The following is a 17923-nucleotide window of genomic DNA, read 5'->3' on the forward strand; positions in this document are numbered from 1 at the left end:
GTTAACGCTAGTAAGGTCACCGAGGAATAGGTAAGTTGGGGGGAAAAGAGACGATTGGGGTCTGTGGGAAAATAACGGTGCCCTCCATCATGTTTGGGACCCTGAGACTTCTTTGATATGTCCCTCTGCTCCACCGTTTTAAAAGGACAAATCCGACATTGTGATTAAAGTGCATGTTGCAGACCTTCGCTTAAGGAGATTTGCAGATGTTACGATATGTAACGCCCCCCCCCCCCCCATTTCAAGACACCATAATGTTTGGGACATTAGGTGGGTTTCATGGCTTCATAAGATACCTCAGCCTGCTTCTACCCTTTGGACTCTGCAGTCGGCATGAGGACAAGTGCTGTGCCAATAAAAGTCAAAGAAGCCATCATGAGGGTGAAAACCGAGAATCAAACCATTGGAGACATCGGTAAGATCTTAGGGTGACAAATCAACTGTCTGGGATGTCATGAAGAAGAAAGAACACACTGGTGGGCTCAGATATCATAAAGGGACCAGGGAAGACCTCCACTGCTGATGAGAGAAGAATCCTCACTCTGGTAAAGAAAAAGCCCCCAACGCCTGTCAAACAGATCAGACACAGTCTCCATGAGGCCGAATGTGTGTCGGAGACGATTATCAGCAGAAGAGTTCATGAACGGAAACACAGAGGCCACACTGCAAGATGCAAACCACAAAAACAGGATGGCAGGTTACAGTTTGTGAAAAAAGGATGTAAAAGAGCCTGCAGAATTCTGGGAAAAGATCTTGAGGACAGATGAGACAAAGATGAACCTCATCAGAGTGATAGCAAGGAGCAGACCACCTCATCTGTTAAACATGGTGCTGGAGGTGGTATGACTTGGGCATGTCTGGCTGCCACAGGTCGTGGCACACGTCTCTCCAGTGATGAGGGGTGGCATAATGAAGTCTGAGGTGTGAAGAAACATCTGATCTGCTCAAGATCCAATAAAGACTTCCAAACTCGGTGGACGGCGCTTCATCCTACAACATGATAATGAGCCAAACAAACTGCTGAGGCAACACAGGAGTTTATCAAAGATAAAAAAAGTGGAAAATTCTAGAATGGCCAAACCAGTCACTCAGTTCAAATCAAACTGAACAGGCCTTCCATGTGCTGAAGAAACTTAAGGGGAACAAGCCCCCCAAAACAAGCAGGAGCTGAAGATGGCTGCATTGAGGCTTAGCAGAGAAGACCCTCAGCACCTGGTGATGTCTGTGAATCTCAGACTCATTACATGCGAGGGATATACGACAAAAGAACTAAATATGACAACGGCTTTAACAGACCTGCCATTGCTGTGTGCCAAACATTGTGGTGCCCCCACAATGTCTGCACCTCCCCTAAGTGAACGTCTGCAGTGTGCACTTTAATCCCAATGTCGGAACTGTTTGATTTGTAAACTGTGGAGCAGAGGGGCAAATCGAGGACTAATGCGTCCCCACCCATTATGGAGGGCACTGTAACACAGGCCTGGCATGGAGACATTTGAAAGTACAGTGGATACGGAAAGTATTCAGACCCTTTGCTCAGTATTTAGTAGAAGCACCCTTTTGAGCTAATACAGCCATGAGTCTTCTTGGGAAAGATGCAACAAGTTTTTCACACCTGGATTTGGGGATCCTCTCCAGTTCTGTCAGGTTGGATGGTAAACGTTGGTGGACAGCCATTTTTAGGTCTCTCCAGAGATGCTCAATTGGGTTTAAATCAGGGCTCTGGCTGGGCCATTCAAGAACAGTCACAGAGTTGTTGTGAAGCCACTCCTTTGTTATTTTAGCTGTGTGCTTAGGGTCATTGTCTTGTTGGAAGGTAAACCTTCGGCCCAGTCTGAGGTCCTTAGCACTCTGGGGAAGGTTTTTGTCCAGGATATCCCTGTACTTGGCCGCATTCATCTTTCCCTTGATTGCAACCAGTCGTCCTGTCCCTGCAGCTGAAAAACACTCCCACAGCATGATGCTGCCACCGCCATGCTTCACTGTGGGGACTGTATTGGACAAGTGATGAGCAGTGCCTGGTTGTCTCCACACATACCACTTAGAATTAAGGCCAAAAAGTTCTATCTTGGTCTCATCAGACCAGAGAATCTTATTTCTCACCATTTCAGAGTCCTTCAGGTGTCTTTTAGCAAACTCCATGTGGGAGTTGGCCTTAATTCTAAGCGGTATGTGTGGAGACAACCAGGCACTGCTCATCACTTGTCCAATACAGTCCCCACAGTGAAGCATGGCAGTGGCAGCATCATGCTGTGGGGGTGTTTTTCAGCTGCAGGGACAGGACGACTGGTTGCAATCGAGGGAAAGATGAATGCGGCCAAGTACAGGGTATCCTGGACAAAAACCTTCTCCAGAGTGCTAAGGACCTCAGACTGGGCCGAAGGTTTACCTTCCAACAAGACAATGACCCTAAGCACACAGCTAAAATAACGAAGGAGTGGCTTTACAACAACTCTGTGACTGTTCTTGAATGGCCCAGCCAGAGCCCTGACTTAAACCCAATTGAGCATCTCTGGAGAGACCTAAAAATGGCTGTCCACCAACGTTTACCATCCAACCTGACAGAACTGGAGAGGATCTGCAAGGAGGAATGGCAGAGGATCCCCAAATCCAGGTGTGAAAAACTTGTTGCATCTTTCCCAAGAAGACTCATGGCTGTGTTAGCTCAAAAGGGTGCTTCTACTAAATACTGAGCAAAGGGTCTGAATACTTAGGACCATGTGATATTTCAGTTTTTCTTTTTTAATAAATCTGCAACAATTTCAAAAATTCTTTTTTTTGTCTGTCAATATGGGGTGCTGTGTGTACATTAATGAGGGAAAAAATTAATTTAAATGATTTTAGCAAATGGCTGCAATATGACAAAGAGTGAAAAATTGAAGGGGGTCTGAATACTTTCCGTACCCACTGTAAGTTGACATCCTTAACGGTGCCCACAGACCTCTCCTGACGCGCTCAGTGCCTACACCCGGCTCTGGTCTGCTGCAGCTGGGCTTGGATGAAAACAATCAAATCAAGGTGTATCGCTACTGAGTCCCCCCCACGGCCCCTTTCTTTAGATGGGTGCCCACCCTGCTACATCCAGTGGTGAGATCAGATGGAAGGAAGGACGCACGGAGCCGCCGTTTGTAACAACAAGTCACCTTTAATAAAGCAGATGACCTTCTGCTGGACACATGATGGGACTGGACATGTGACCCCAGGTTACTTTTCCACTCCCTGCCCTCTTAGTGGACAGCCCCAGTGAAGGCCCAGCCCCAGCTGTCCATTGTTAATAAATAGAAAATAGAAAAAGAAAGATGGCTTTTGTGCCTGAAATTGGGCAGTGGCTGCTCCTCCTCCTCCTCCTCCTTCTAATTTGGCATTCGGAACGAATCTCAAAAATTTGGGCTTGGCACCAGTTGAGAAATCAGGCTGGAAAGAAAGAGCCCTGCCGTGGCAGCTTTTTGTCTCTTAAAGCAGAACGGCGAGGGGACGGTCACCGCAGCACTCCCTCCTTCAGTTCATGAATTGCGTGTAACCCTCGGCCCCAGTGACTATCACGTCCATCCAGATCCTCATCGCTTCCGGAGATGGAGCCACCATGTAGTAAAGGCGATCGTGCGTCTTCACACAGAAGGTCAGTGCTGGGTTTGGACTCTGCAACGAGAAAAGGGAGACTGGCATGAAGCCCACCGAGCACCCATCCGGGCGTCCACTCGACGGAATCACTGGGCAAGAAGGACAAGGTGCAGTAGGTTGGGTTGGGTTGTGTAGCCTTCTGGGATGGAGGACCCTTTTTTTTTTTCTCTTCCAATAAAATTTACTTTTGCTACTTTTAAACATTTTGTTTTTTGCCGTTTTGTCATTTGCACCGACTGCTCCAGCAGGGGGCTGCGTTGCACCCTGAACTCTTGCTCTTCAGATGTTAACGGTCAAAGCACACCGGGCAGGTTAGTTTACACCACCTCCAGATTCAGGCACGTTGGTCACACACGGTGCACCGGTGATTTCGTGGCCACATGCTGCCGTGATAACAGCGGGGTCTCGTACACACACTGGCATGCAGCACAGCACACAGTGCCCAGCTGAGCCTGGGATCTGAGGGGGAGGGCACCCAGGGCCATCTGCCAGCTGACCATGGAATGTGGACAGCCAGAGAGAGCACCAGACTCCCCCCAAGGTGCACCCCTTACCGGTATGGAACTGGTGGCCATGTTTGCTTCCTCATTGATGAAACTGGTGCTGCCATCCCCCGCTCGGGGGCAAAGGCGTCCTAAAAGCGTCCCCTCGAACAGGGCGGCAGCCCCCTGATGCACAGCGGCTGCAGAACGACACACTGGGATACAAACGCTGGCCAATGTGAGGCCGAAACGTCCCTTCTGTTGGCAGGGATTTGAGGAGAGACAGAGAGGAGAAGGTGAGTGGTGGCAGAAAGAAGAAGAAGCACAAGGAAGGGACGGGGTGGGGGGGAGGTTTGGGGGGTTAGCGCAGAGTAAATAAACATGGCTTACCTTTGCCGCACTACGCAGATGGTCATAGTAGACCTCCTCAATGGCCTGGAAGTAGATCACCCCTTTGAGCTTCGTCTCGTGTTTATCTGCAGAAGAGACAGATCTTGAATGGTCTTCCTCGGGTCATGCACACCGGAATGTGCCCCAGGCCTTCCTTTAAATGAAACCCCCTTTATACACCTCAGGTGCCCTCCACTATTCAGCTCTGCTCTCTCTCAACATCCTCATGACTTCCCTTTAAGTTTGCTCCTCTAACCTTCCCGTTTCTTCCTGGTGTTCTGTCTTCTACCCCTCTGTCTGATTAGTACTGCTGCCTAATAGATGAAGACGCCATTGTGTGTCGCAGTTCAGCACTAGACGCTGTACCGGTGGTGCTGGTCTGTCATGTTACTCTCCAGTTATTCCTGGTGGCCCTCACCAAGCATCCCAGCGTGTGGCACAGTCACTCGTCCTGCCATGTCACTTTACAACTCTTCACTTCTACTCCTTTTGCATAAGCAAGTAGCCGCCGCAGTGCATGCTGGTCTATGCCGTCAGTACTTCCAGTCATCCTTTCTTCAACCCTATAATTACTGGTATTCTTTCAGTGAACTTCCCAGTTATCCCACTCAAGCTTGGTGTGCCATCTTGGTTAATTTTGCCCTCCGGCTGTGAAATTGACACTTTCCAACACGTGGTGCACAATTCCATTTCCCAGGTACTCATCCTCCTTACCTAACTTGCTGTGCAGTTACAAAGCCTATAAAAAGTATTCACCTCCCCAGATAAGTTTTCACATTTTGTTGCTATACAACACTAAATCAAGAGTTGATTCATTTGGCTTTTTTGAAGCTGATTAGCAGTAAGACTCAGGTCAGGGGGGCATGTACTGGTACAGCGCACTGCCGCACCCCACCACACGACAAAACAGCTCGGGATCCTGGTTGGCTATGGGAAATGACCCTCTAGCTGCGTCAGCCAGGTGTTACGTGGGTATTCCCTTGGCCTGGTCCTGCCACTTAGGTCCTCAACAGTGAGGGTCCTGTGAGCCAGACCACCCTCTGTGAATTTCTGTGCCATAACTGACTCTCCCTCACAATGAAGGTAATGTGCCTCATCCATGACTCCATGAGCAACACAAAGTCAAGCCAGTGGTACCCAAGGAGTTTCCAGAGAGAGACACAGTACTGAAGGTGTCCGGTCTTCATCTCGGGTCACTGGATAGCGTCCATGTCTCGCAACCATATAGCAAGACAGGAAGCACCAGGACTCTAAAGACTTGGACGCCTCGTCCTTTTGCATAGATATCGGGAGCGCCACACACCCCCAGCCGGTGACCTCAGGACCCCCATGCTCTCCCAATCCGTCTACTGACTTCATAGGAAGAGTCACCAGAGACATGCCTGTCACAGCCAAAGTAAGCAAGGTGATATAAAATCCTGGACAGCCACGGTAGCATATTACAGGTGCTGGACATAAAATTAGAATATCATGACAAAGTTGATTTATTTCAGTAATTCCATTCAAAAAGTGAAACTTGTACATTAGATTCATTCATTACACACAGACTGATGTATTTCAAATGTTTATTTCTTTTAATGTTGATGATTATAACTGACAACTAATGAAAGTCCCAAATTCAGCATCTCGGAAAATTAGAATATCAATTAAGACCAATGCAAAAAAAGGATTTTTAGAAATGTTGGCCAACTGAAAGGTATGAACATGAAAAGTATGAGCATGTACAGCACTCAATGTTTAGTTGGGGCTCCTTTGGCCTGGATTACTGCAGCAATGCGGCGTGGCATGGAGTCCATCAGTCTGTGGCACTGCTCAGGTGTTATGAGAGCCCATGTTGCTCTCATAGTGGCCTTCAGCTCTTCTGAATTGTTGGGTCTGGCGTATTGCATCTTCCTCTTCACAATACCCCATAGATTTTCTATGGGGTTAAGGTCAGGCGAGTTTGCTGGCCAATCAAGAACATTGGATACCATGGTCCTTAAACCAGATACTGGTAGCTTTGGCACTGTGTGCAGGTGCCAGGTCCTGTTGGAAAATGAAATCTCCATAAAGTTCGTCAGCAGCAAGAAGCATGAAGTAATCTAAAACTTCCTGGTAGACGGCTGCGTTGACCTTGGACCTCTGAAAACACAATGGACCAACACCAGCAGATGACATGGCACCCCAAACCATCACTGACTGTGAAAACTTTACAACTTTACGCAACATGGATTCTGTGCCTCTCCTCTCTTCCTCCAGACTCTGGGACCTTGATTTCCAAAGGAAATGCAAAATTTACTTTCATCAGAAAGCAGCAGTCCAGTCCTTTTTGTCTTTAGCCCATGCGAGACACTTGTGTCAAGCCACTCTTGAACAAGAGACAGTGTCAGAAGGAATGCGACCTCTGAAACCCATGTCTTGCATACGTCTGTGCCTAGTGATTCTTGAAGCACTGACTCCAGCTGCAGTCCCCTCTTTGTGAATCTCCCCCACATTTTTGAATGGGTTTTGTTTCACAATCCTCTCCAGGGTGCGGTTATCCCTCTTGCTTGTCCACTTTTTTTCTACCACATCTTGTCCTTCCCTTCGCCTCTCTATTAATGTGCTTGGACACAGAGCTCTGTGAACAGCCAGTCTTTAGCAATGACCTTTTGTGTCTTGCCCTCCTTGTGCAAGGTGTCAATGGTCGTCTTTTGGACAACTGTCACGTCAGCAGTCTTCCCCATGATTGTGTAGCCTACAGAACTCGACTGAGAGACCATTTAAAGGCTTTTGAGTTAATTAGCTGATTAGAGTGTGGCATCAGGTGTCTTCAATATTGAACCTTTTCACAACATTCTAATTTTCCGAGATACTGAATTTGGGACTTTAATTAGTTGTCAGTTATAATCATCAAAATTAAAAGAAATACAGTGATCCCTCGCTATATCGCGCTTCGCCTTTCACGGCTTCACTCCATCGCGGATTTTATAAGTAAGCATATTTAAATATATATCGCGGATTTTTTGCTGGTTCGCGGATTTCTGCGGACAATGGGTCTTTTAATTTCTGGTACATGCTTCCTCAGTTGGTTTGCCCAGTTGATTTCATACAAGGGACGCTATTGGCAGATGGCTGAGAAGCTACCCGGCTTACTTTTCTCTCTCTCTCTCTTGCGCAGACTTCCTCTGATCACTTCCTCTGATCCTGACGTATGGGGATTGAGCAGGGGGGCTGTTCGCACACCTAGACGATATGGACGCTCGTCTAAAAATGCTGAAAGATTATCTTCACGTTGCTATCTTTTGTGCAGCTGCTTCCTGAAACGACATGCTGCACGGTGCTTCACATACTTAAAAGCTCGAAGGGCACGTATTGATTTTTGACTGAAAAACAAACTCTGTCTCTCTCTCTATCTCTGCTCCTGACGGAGGGGGTGTGAGCTGCCGTCTTCAACAGCTTTGTGCCGCGGTGCTTCGCATACTTAAAAGCCAAACAGCCCTATTGATTTGTTTGCTAGAGATTGTTTGTTTTCTCTATCTATGTGACATTCTGTGCTCCTGACACGCACTCCTTTGAAGAGGAAGATATGTTTGCATTCTTTTAATTGTGAGACTGAGCTGTCATCTCTGTCTTGTCATGGAGCACAGTTTAAACTTTTGAAAAAGAGACAAATGTTTGTTTGCAGTGTTTGAATAACGTTCCTGTCTCTCTACAACCTCCTGTGTTTCTGCGCAAATCTGTGACCATGACAATATAAAAATAACCATATAAACATATGGTTTCTACTTCGCGGATTTTCTTATTTCGCGGGTAGCTCTGGAACGCAACCCCCGCGATGGAGGAGGGATTACTGTAAACATTTCAAATACATCAGTCTGTGTGTAATGAATGAATCTAATATACAAGTTTCACTTTTTGAATGGAATTACTGAAATAAATCAACTTTGTCATGATATTCTAATTTTATGACCAGCACCTGTATATAAGAAGATAATTTATGGACTTCTTTGTCTTGACTTCTTTGTATGCGTGGATTACTGTGCCCCATTTGGGACTCCATGAGCAACACAAAGTCCAACCAGCGATACCCAAGGATTCCCTGAAGAGACACAGAGTCCAGTCTTCATCTCAGGTCCCTGGATAGCGTCCATGTCTCGCAAACAAGAAGCTCCAGGACTCTAAAGACTTGGACCTTCATCCTTTAACAATAAAAGACTGTAATGTCAAAAATGACAATAGATTAGCACTGTCAGATCGAATGTCGTTAATCGATTACAATACGAAATTATGTGAAAAAGGTCCTGGTCAAAGGCAAAAGCAGACATTTAATTGCAAAAGAATGGGGAGGATTTGTTTTACCCCCCACCCTAATTCTGTCATCGAGTTGGTCCAAGAGTCGCCATGCCAAGCTGCCACATTTTACTGATTTATTTTTCCACTTCACGTCCATGATCAGTCTTTTTGTAATTCTGAATGGTTGGCTTGTTACCTTTATTAATAAAACTTACTGCCGGACCCCCTTCCCAATTTTTTTTTTTTTTATTGTCTCACTGCCCTGCAGTTTTTCTTTGGTTTTTGTTCTACAAGTGTACTCGGAGCAGGTTTTCTTATGTGGTTTCCCACACTTGGTTTAATAAAAAAGAAACAGACAGACTAAGTAAGAAAAGGGAAAACAACAGGATAAGAAAAGTACAACATCAAAAAGAGAATAAAGTGACGAGTGGGATTAGCATCCAAACGCACGGCGAGTGGGGGACAAGCGATGTGCACGTTTAAATCGGAGTGTTTGATCATTGGGGTTTTTGGAGGACTTCCTGACATTTTTTTTTTTTTTTTTTTTTTAAGAGACCACCTTATCCTAGCTGAGGATATGCACACTTCTAGGGTTTAAGAGAGGCACAGGCGTGTGGAATTAAAGCATGAAAACATTTCCAGACAGGAAGTAAACGTCTTCTCTTCTATTGTGAATGGCGCACATTTCTCTGGATGTGAATCACCATTTATATTTAGCGAAGTGAAATGCTTGTGTTCCTCTGCATATTCAGTTTCACTCATCACTTACAACTTTATATTTGCCTCTCATTGCTCTTTAATTCTACTCTTGGTGTATCTGAGGGAGCCTCGTGAAGTAATGGTAGGTGTAAATGGAGAGTGCCCTCAGTTTTCTTCTCCCTATGATCGCCCATACAGTCATATGAAAAAGTTTGGGAACCCCTCTCAGCCTGCATAATAATTGACTCTCCTTTCAACAAAAAAGATAACAGTGGTATGTCTTTCATTTCCTAGGAACATCTGAGTACTGAGGTGTTTTCCGAACAAAGATTTTTAGTGAAGCAGTATTTAGTTGTATGAAATGAAATCAAATGTGAAAAACTGGCTGTGTACAAATGTGGGTCCCCTTGTCATTGTGCTGATTTGAATGCCTGTCACTGCTCAATGCTGATTACTTGCAACACCAAATTGGTTGGATGAGCTCATTAAGCCTTGAACTTCACAGACAGGTATGTCCAGTCATGAGATATAAAGGGATTTAAGGTGGTCCATTACAAGTTGTGCTTCCCTTTGACTCTCCTCTGAAGAGTCACAGCATGGGATCCTCAAAGCAACTCTCAAAAGATCTGAAAACAAAGATTGTTGAGTCTCCTGGTTTAGGGGAAGGCTACACAAAGTTATCTCAGAGGTTTAAACTGTCAGTTTCAACTGTTAGGAATGGAATCAGGAAATGGAAGGCCACAGGCACAGTTGCTGTTAAACCCAGCAGGTCTGGCAGGCCAAGAAAAATACAGAAGCGGCATATGAACAGGATTGTGAGAATGGTTACAGACAACCCACAGATCACCTCCAAAGACCTGCAAGGACATCTTGCTGCAGATGGTGTATCTGTACATCGTTCTACAATTCAGCACAATTTGCACAAAAGAACATCTGTATGGCAGGGTGATGAGAAAGAAGCCCTCTCTGCACCTGAGCCACAAACAGAGTCGCTTGTTGTATGCCAATGCTCATTTAGACAAGCCAGATTAATTTTGGAACAAAGTGCTTTGGACTGATGAGACAAAAATTGAGTTATTTGGTCAGAACAAAAAGCACTTTGCATGGCGGAAGAAGAACACCGCATTCCAAGATAAACACCTGCTACCTACTGTCAAATTTGGTGGAGGTTCCATCATGCTGTAGGGCTGTGTGGCTAGTTCAGGGACTGGGGGCCCTTGTTGAAGTTGAGGGTCGGATGAATTCAACCCAATATCAACAAATTCTTCAGGATAATGTTCATGCATCAGTCACAAAGTTGAAGTTACACAGGGGTTGGATATTCCAACAAGACAATGACCCAAAAACAGTTTGAAATCTACAAAGGCATTCATGCAGAGGGAGAAGTACAATGTTCTGGAATGGCCATCACAGTCCTCTGTCTTGAATATCATCGAAAATCTATGGGATGATTTGAAGCAAGCTGTCCATGCTTGGCAGCCATCAAATTTAACAGAACTGGAGAGATTTTGTATGAAGAATGGTCAACAATACCTCCATCCAGAATCCAGACACTCATCAAAGGCTACAGGAGGACAGCGTCTAGAGGCCAAAAGGAGGCTCAACTAAGTATTGATGTCATATCTCTGTTTGGGGGCCCAAACGTATGCACCCGTCTAATTTTGTTATGATGCATATTGCATAGTTTCTGTTACTCCCATAAACTTAATGTCACTGCTGAAATCCTACTGTGTCCATAAGGCATGTCAGATATTAAAAGGAAGTTGCTACTTTGAAAGGTCAGCCAATGAGAAACAAAAATCCAAAGAATTAAGAGGGGTTCCCAAACTTTTTCATATGACTGTATGTATTGTCAAGTACCACTGGCTTGCCTAATTAGTAGCCCCCCAGGTCACTACCTATTTCCACTGCCCACCCTCTCCGTTTACTCTTCAGTTAGAGTTCTGCTGTCTTGTTGACATGTTATTGTCATGTCCTACTCTCACCTTCTAAGCCCACTTTCCCCTCCTCACGTTTCAGATACTATTCCCCATTTAAGCTCCTCTAAATCTCGACATGCTTCCCAGTTTCTATTCCATCTTCTCAGGGCAGACCCCCGGTGGCTTGCACGCAACTAACTCCCGCACAACCTCCCCACCCTCTTGCTCACCTGCATAGTAAGACAACGTCCTCTTCATCCGGTCAAAAACAAACCAGCGTTTTCTCCAGGATTTGATTTTCCCGCCCATCTTTACCAGGTAACCTTTGCACATCTTCTCTGTAATAATGACGCTGTAGCACGTCTCCACGTTGTGCCCTGAAGACTCGATGTGCGCCCGCAGGTCGAACTCCTCTTTGCGAATCGGGAGGTAACGTGTGAGTGGGCGGGCCTGTGCAGGGGAGGCAAGAGCAGAGAAGGTTTGTTCAGCATGGGTGACTCTCCCCCTAATTCAATACCTCTTTATGCCTCTTCACCCCACTTCTGATTTTCTGCAGACCATTCCACTCACTTTTAGTGATCTCCATCCACCAGTGCCGGTAACCCTACATTTAGGACTGACAGATTCACTTGAATGGAGGGGACCGCACAGCAGGAGCTCTGAGTGCCGTGACACACCCATGGAGTGTCGACCACAGCGATACAACAACAGCTGATCGAAGACCCGAGGGGAGGGTCCACCTTGGAGCTTTGGGAACGGCGATACATTTACCTTCAATTGAGGAGCATTTGGTCCACACCTTGGAGGTTTGAGCTCTGCAGTACAATGAGAGTCGACCAAAAAGGGGAGGATTGGTGTAGGAGTTCTGAGTGCTGTGATTGACTGGTGGAGCTCACCAGGGCAGCTCAGGTCAACCTGGTGCTAGCTGGTACACTAGAAAAGACTGGCGATGCCGATACGTCACCGCTTAAAAATTGAGATGTGCCGGCCCACTTCAAGCACTGCATTTGAATAAATAAAATACCCAGTGGAAATCAGGGGCCTGTTACTGCTCCAGTGTGGCTTGAACATGGAAACCTTACTCTGGCACTATGGAATACAGTATATGATCAATTACAGTACCAATGTAGAATATCATCAGTTAGACCAGTGCTTTTCAACCAGTGTGCCATGGCACAGAGATACGCCATGAGAGCTTCCCAAGTGTGCCTTGGAAATAGTAATGTAGCACACCCGGGTCTGATCTTGACAGGGATAAGGTCCTCAAGGTGGCCGAGACCTGTCTGAGGAGGACAGAAAGGACCTGGAGAAGCTGGCATAAGAGCAGATCCGTGATCGCACAGACACAGCACTTTGGACACATCCCCAGGCTGCTAGATAGCACCTGTGTGGCTGCCAGCGACTTTCACATGGTTGGTGGACAGTGAGGATACAAGTTGGAAAGGGAGGAAGCCACTGGGAGATGCCACCCAAGTGCTCTCCAAGTACTGTGTCTGCGAATGCTGATCTCGGAGCTGCTTTTTTGTTTTTACTGGCTTCTCCGGTAGTCCTGCCCCTTCGAACGGCTGAGCACAAAGTATGAGACATAATGTGCCTGTGGTTAGTAGAACAGTGGTGTGCCTTGGGATGTTTTTGGTTACTAAAAGTACTCCACCACAGAAAAAAAGGTTGGGAAACACCGAGATAAGACTATTAGAAGTTTAGTTGCACCAATGCCCATTGGGATTTGTAGGCCCGCGGTGACTACATGGTTCTTGTTTTGTAAATCTTTATTATTAACACATCAGAGTGAGAAAGTTAATGACAATATCGTCACTCGGTAAAGCAGGGGTGGGCAACGTCAATCCTGGAGGGCCGCAGTGGCTGCAGGTTTTTGTGCCAACCCAACTGCTTAATTAGAAACCAATCCTTGCCAGTCTCAGCTCTTATTTAATTTTATGGCTTATTAGTCTGCAATGTTAGGTTCTTATACCGTAAATTATTACTTTCTTATATACAAAGTGTAGGGACTGTATTGGAATCCTTCAAAAATTCAATTTCGAGATTTTGATGAATCTCAATGTATTAGACCTCCCTGAGCCCAAGAATACTTTTTGGAATTGTGTGTCCGTGTGTGTAAACACGATAACTTGACCAAATTTTGCATACAAGTGTATACAAGGGTACAAAACATAGATTTCTATCAACTTTTGAGATATTTCCACTAACCGGAAGTGATACTTCACCTTTTATTTATGCAGCTGCAGAGTTCGATTTATTCAACTTTACTTTACTTTTGTAATAATTGTTCAATATATCATTAATTTGATTTGTTGCTGATGGTTCTTTAGTGTATACTAGGGGGCTTCGTCCCCTGCTGGCTTCGCTCGCCAACCCCCGTATTTGGTTTTCTGGATACACACTTTTAAGATTTTTGTTTTCTTTGAATTGTTGCTATTTCATTAGTTTCAGTTTTATTTCAGAACTTCTGTAAAAACAATATTTGTAATCTTGTGAGTCCCAATATGCTGAATCTTTTTAATGAGGTCAGGATAGGTTTCTCTGTTTGGAATTTCAGCACAGACAAAACGATCGACATCATCAGCAGTTAATAATTTTCTTTTTTACAAAGTAAAAAAGTAAGTAGAGTTCTGCATTGGACTCCTGTCTGTAATGTCGTGCTATTTTCCTCTCACAGTTCTAAAAGTACATGGGGTTACCAAAGTGATACCCCAGCTTTTCTCTCGGTTTTTGTACAAAGGCTAGACAGAACGTTTTAGACTCCTAGGGTAAATGTAGCTTTTTAAATAAGCAGACAGATAAATATATATACATGAACAAAGTAACCAATAAATGCATGCGCGGTAAACTCCGTTTTTGAAATTCTCAAGATTCTTTGTCACATGCATAGTTATACAGGACAACACGCAGTGAAATGCATCCTGATCTGCTTATCAAAAACTGTGCAAAGTTAGAAGAATATCAGTTAGATTAACCAAAAGTCATAGATTGAAAGGTAACAGTATAGTAGAACATAATAAATAAGTAAAATTATGTGAATAAAGTAGAATTAAGTGTTAAGGTGCAATAGTGCAGTAATTATTGTGCAAAACCAAAGTTAGACTGGTGCATAGTTAAATGAGGCAGTTTGTTTGCGCTACTGTGATCTTTACTTTCTTTTTTTATATTTTCTAATTTTCCTACTTTCATATCCTTTAACTTTCTCCACATGTGTTTAGCGCCAATGTTTTTTTTTTTTTTTTTAGCCTTTCTAATTTCCCTGTTTCATAGTCTCTAACCTGCTCTGCATGTGTTTAGCGCCAACGTTTGTAAACGTCTTTATGAAGTTCTACTTTGTCTTTTAATCACTGTCATTTAATTCTGAGCCAGATTGGACCTGCTTTTTTTTCAATTCCACTTGTTCCAGGCTAATAATTACTTTCCTTATTTTCTGGATTTGCACCTCGATTATTCTTTTTTGCTCTTTTTTCTGTCCAACGTATTTGAGTCTCTTTTCTCCGCGCTGCTTTCTTCTTCGCTTATATGTCGACATTTAATTTATAACGTACTGTCCTTATACGCTTTATATGCGCTGAGAGCCCTGGATCTGTGTGTGCTCAAATCCTTCACAAGACTGAATGTTTTGCTGCCTATTGTCCTATTTGATAGATTGTAAGTAGGGTGTGTCTTTGGTCTCGCGGGTCTTTAAAATGTCTCCCGAGAAGATCACGTATAGTAGACTTGCTTTTTGCTTTCCAGGACAGGATTTCTTTTTATAATATATAAAGAGGGTGTCCCAAAATTCACGCAAGAAGTAATTTTGATAGAGAACACAGGTTTTTAATTAAAAATTGTAAATTTTTAATTGATTCATAAAGTATACAGTATAGGGTGATGTTTGGAATAGCATAGCGGGTAAATGGCCTCCATGGCTTTGTTGGCACATACGCACTTTTGTCGATACGCTGTAGAGAGCTTCTGGAAATGTTCAATTCTTGACCACGGTGCCGAATTGATGTTCCTGGACTCTCAGCAACATTCTCACGAACTGCTTCAATGTTTTGTGTTGAACGACTTGTTGAAGGACGGCCTGAGTGTCTAAGATCACTAATTGATTCAGTCTCCCTGAATTTTTTAATTAATCTCTTCACAGTTGATGAAGTTAAATCACTATTCCGACCATATTTTGTATGAAAATTGCGAACTGTAGCTGCCAAACCTTCATTAATTTTTAAAATATTGCTCAACAATGAAAACGCGTTGTTCTTTTGTGTAGCGCTCCACTTTTAATAACCCTGAACTGTGAGCTGTTCGTTAGTAACACTTTACCGCACAAATGGCGCCAAATTCAAATCTTGCGTGAATTTTGGGACACCCTTTTAATATATATATATATATATCCATATTACTAACCGAAGGTTGTAAACCGGATGGACGCAGGGCGCATTGACGCGCACACGCACTGCAACGAGCCCGCCACCTGTAAACTAGACTTGCTCTAAACCACTGTGCCAGTGATGTAGATCACATAACGGTCATTCAGTTTGGCGCCTGCCCCAGAGTCCAGAGTCAAACGCAGCGGCTTCCCAGAGTCAGTAGGTGGTGCCCACACAACACAACCTGTTCACTACACTTGCTCTAATCCACTGTGCCTGTAATATAGATCACATAACGGTCACAGACTCTAACCCAGCGGCTTCCCAGACTCAGTGGCTGGCACACAAACACCACAACCTGTAAACTAAACTTGCTGTGCTCCACTCTGCCAGCAGTCGGTGTCAGCAAAGGCAACGGAATCACGTCTCCACAAAATGAGACCGCTCTACTACAGATATGCTTATGTAATTAAATGACATTTCCCCAGACGCACTCACCCTCCATGATATGTCATCCATCCAGATATCGGACGGAACAGAAACTGATTGCCATTCTTGGATTTCCGATTTGCTAGCGAATCGTGGGCTTACTTGTATATATATATAAAAAAGCCAAATACCACTGACTCAACTCATTAAGAAATCTCCCGAACCATGAGCACTTGGGACTTGAAATGTGGAATGAAGGTTACTTACCCTTGGCCCATAGGTGCTCGCTAAGAAATGGTTTTAAAAATTTTGTGGTCCAAGCATGAAATTTCTTATAGTTTTTCAGACCTGTTTGTATGTTCTGTCCCTACTTAACGGATTTAGATCTGTTTTTTTTTTCTATCATTTGCTTGAACATTCCGTTGATTTTGCGACTTTCTCATCACGCTAAGTATCATAGTTCGCTTGCGGTACTGATTTATTAGCGTGAATCCAAAAGAGACTCATCGGGCTGCGGGGTGGGGGGCAGGGCCCTCCTCAAGGTGTAACCTTAACTCTGCTTAGCCAGCGAATCACAGAACCACTTCACGGATTTAGATCTGTTTTTTTTTTCTAGAATTTACTTGAACATTCCAGTTGATTTTGCGACTTCTCTCATCGCGCTAAGTATCATAGTTCGCTTGCGGTACTGATTTACTTGCGCTAATCAGAGAGAGACGCAGTGGGCCGAGGCGCTCCTCACTCACGCTCCAGCCTCGGGGTGTGTACCTTACATCCACTTAGCTAGCAAATGAGAGAACTACTTAACAGATTTAGATCTTTTTTTTTTTTTTTTCTAGAATTTGCTTGAACATTCCAGTTGATTCTGTGACTTCTCTCATTGCGTTAAGTATCATAGTTCGCTTGCAGGAGTGATATATTGGCGCTAATCGGAGACAGAGGCTGTGGGCTGAGGGGAGGGAGTAGAGTGGCATCAGGAGTGGGGAGCTGGGTGCGGCCCTCCTCACTGTCCTGTTTCACTACTATGTTGGCGAAGCCGCGGGGGATAGCTAGTATAAAAATACAATCATTGTCTTGCGGTTCACTCCTCAAATATCCATTCCCATGTCTGAGTTTAAGAGAAAGTCTACGGGGAGACCACTCCCGATTTTTTTCTTTTCCCCAAGTACATCATCCAAATGATTTGAAGCCTACACCGGATCATTTCCAGTCTGTCAAATTCTTCTCTTAAGTGTTTTATTAAACCAGATTGTGCCTGATGTATACACGCAGGTATCAATTAGGAACAAGTCAGATGGGGAACTCCTGGCTGCTTTGTCATTTGCATCTTATTGCTAATAAGGAGCCATTAAAAATGGTGAATGCAACTATTTAAGATTGAAATGAGCAAATAAGGGTGGGGAACCTTAACAAGCGAGACCACTAAAACAAAGCATCAAAATGTCACTTGAGCAATAAGTGCTTCATCAGCAATAATCAACTTCTCATTAAGAAACTCGGCTGGAACAAAAACCTGCAGCCGCTGCAGCCCTCGGGGACCGATGTTGCCCACCCCTGTCGTAAAGGTTAATTATGACTACTGAGGTTTTACACAGCTTGTGTGCTTGACCCATTTTACAGTGCATCTGGAAAGTATTCACAGCACATCACTTTTTCCACATTTTGTTATGTTACAGCCTTATTCCAAAATGGATTAAATTCATTTTTTTCCTCAGAATTCTACACACAACACCCCATAATGACAACATGAAAAAAGTTTACTTGAGGTTTTTGC

The 17923-nt window shown here is 44.4% G+C and overlaps 2 protein-coding genes across 3 annotated transcripts in view; one reads left to right on the forward strand and one right to left on the reverse strand.

Annotated features, from left to right (window-relative positions):
• Positions 1-3822, forward strand: part of LOC114645158 (centrosomal protein of 164 kDa) — a 48556-nt gene extending 44734 nt beyond the window's left edge. For both annotated transcript variants that reach the window (XM_051932161.1, XM_051932162.1), the window contains exon 29: positions 2940-3822. In XM_051932161.1, coding sequence (XP_051788121.1) covers positions 2940-3033 — 94 coding nt within the window. In that variant the 3' untranslated portion in view covers positions 3034-3822. The remainder of the gene's footprint in view (positions 1-2939) is intronic.
• The window catches only part of phldb1a (pleckstrin homology-like domain, family B, member 1a), a 65652-nt gene continuing 50854 nt past the window's right edge, over positions 3126-17923 (reverse strand). The window contains 4 exon segments of the mRNA XM_051932160.1: positions 3126-3639; positions 4176-4361; positions 4494-4579; positions 11596-11815. Of these exon segments, the coding sequence (XP_051788120.1) occupies positions 3499-3639; positions 4176-4361; positions 4494-4579; positions 11596-11815 (633 nt within the window). The 3' untranslated portion in view covers positions 3126-3498.

Source organism: Erpetoichthys calabaricus, chromosome 9, assembly GCF_900747795.2.
Source record: "Erpetoichthys calabaricus chromosome 9, fErpCal1.3, whole genome shotgun sequence".
Classification (NCBI taxonomy): Eukaryota; Metazoa; Chordata; class Cladistia; order Polypteriformes; family Polypteridae; genus Erpetoichthys; species Erpetoichthys calabaricus.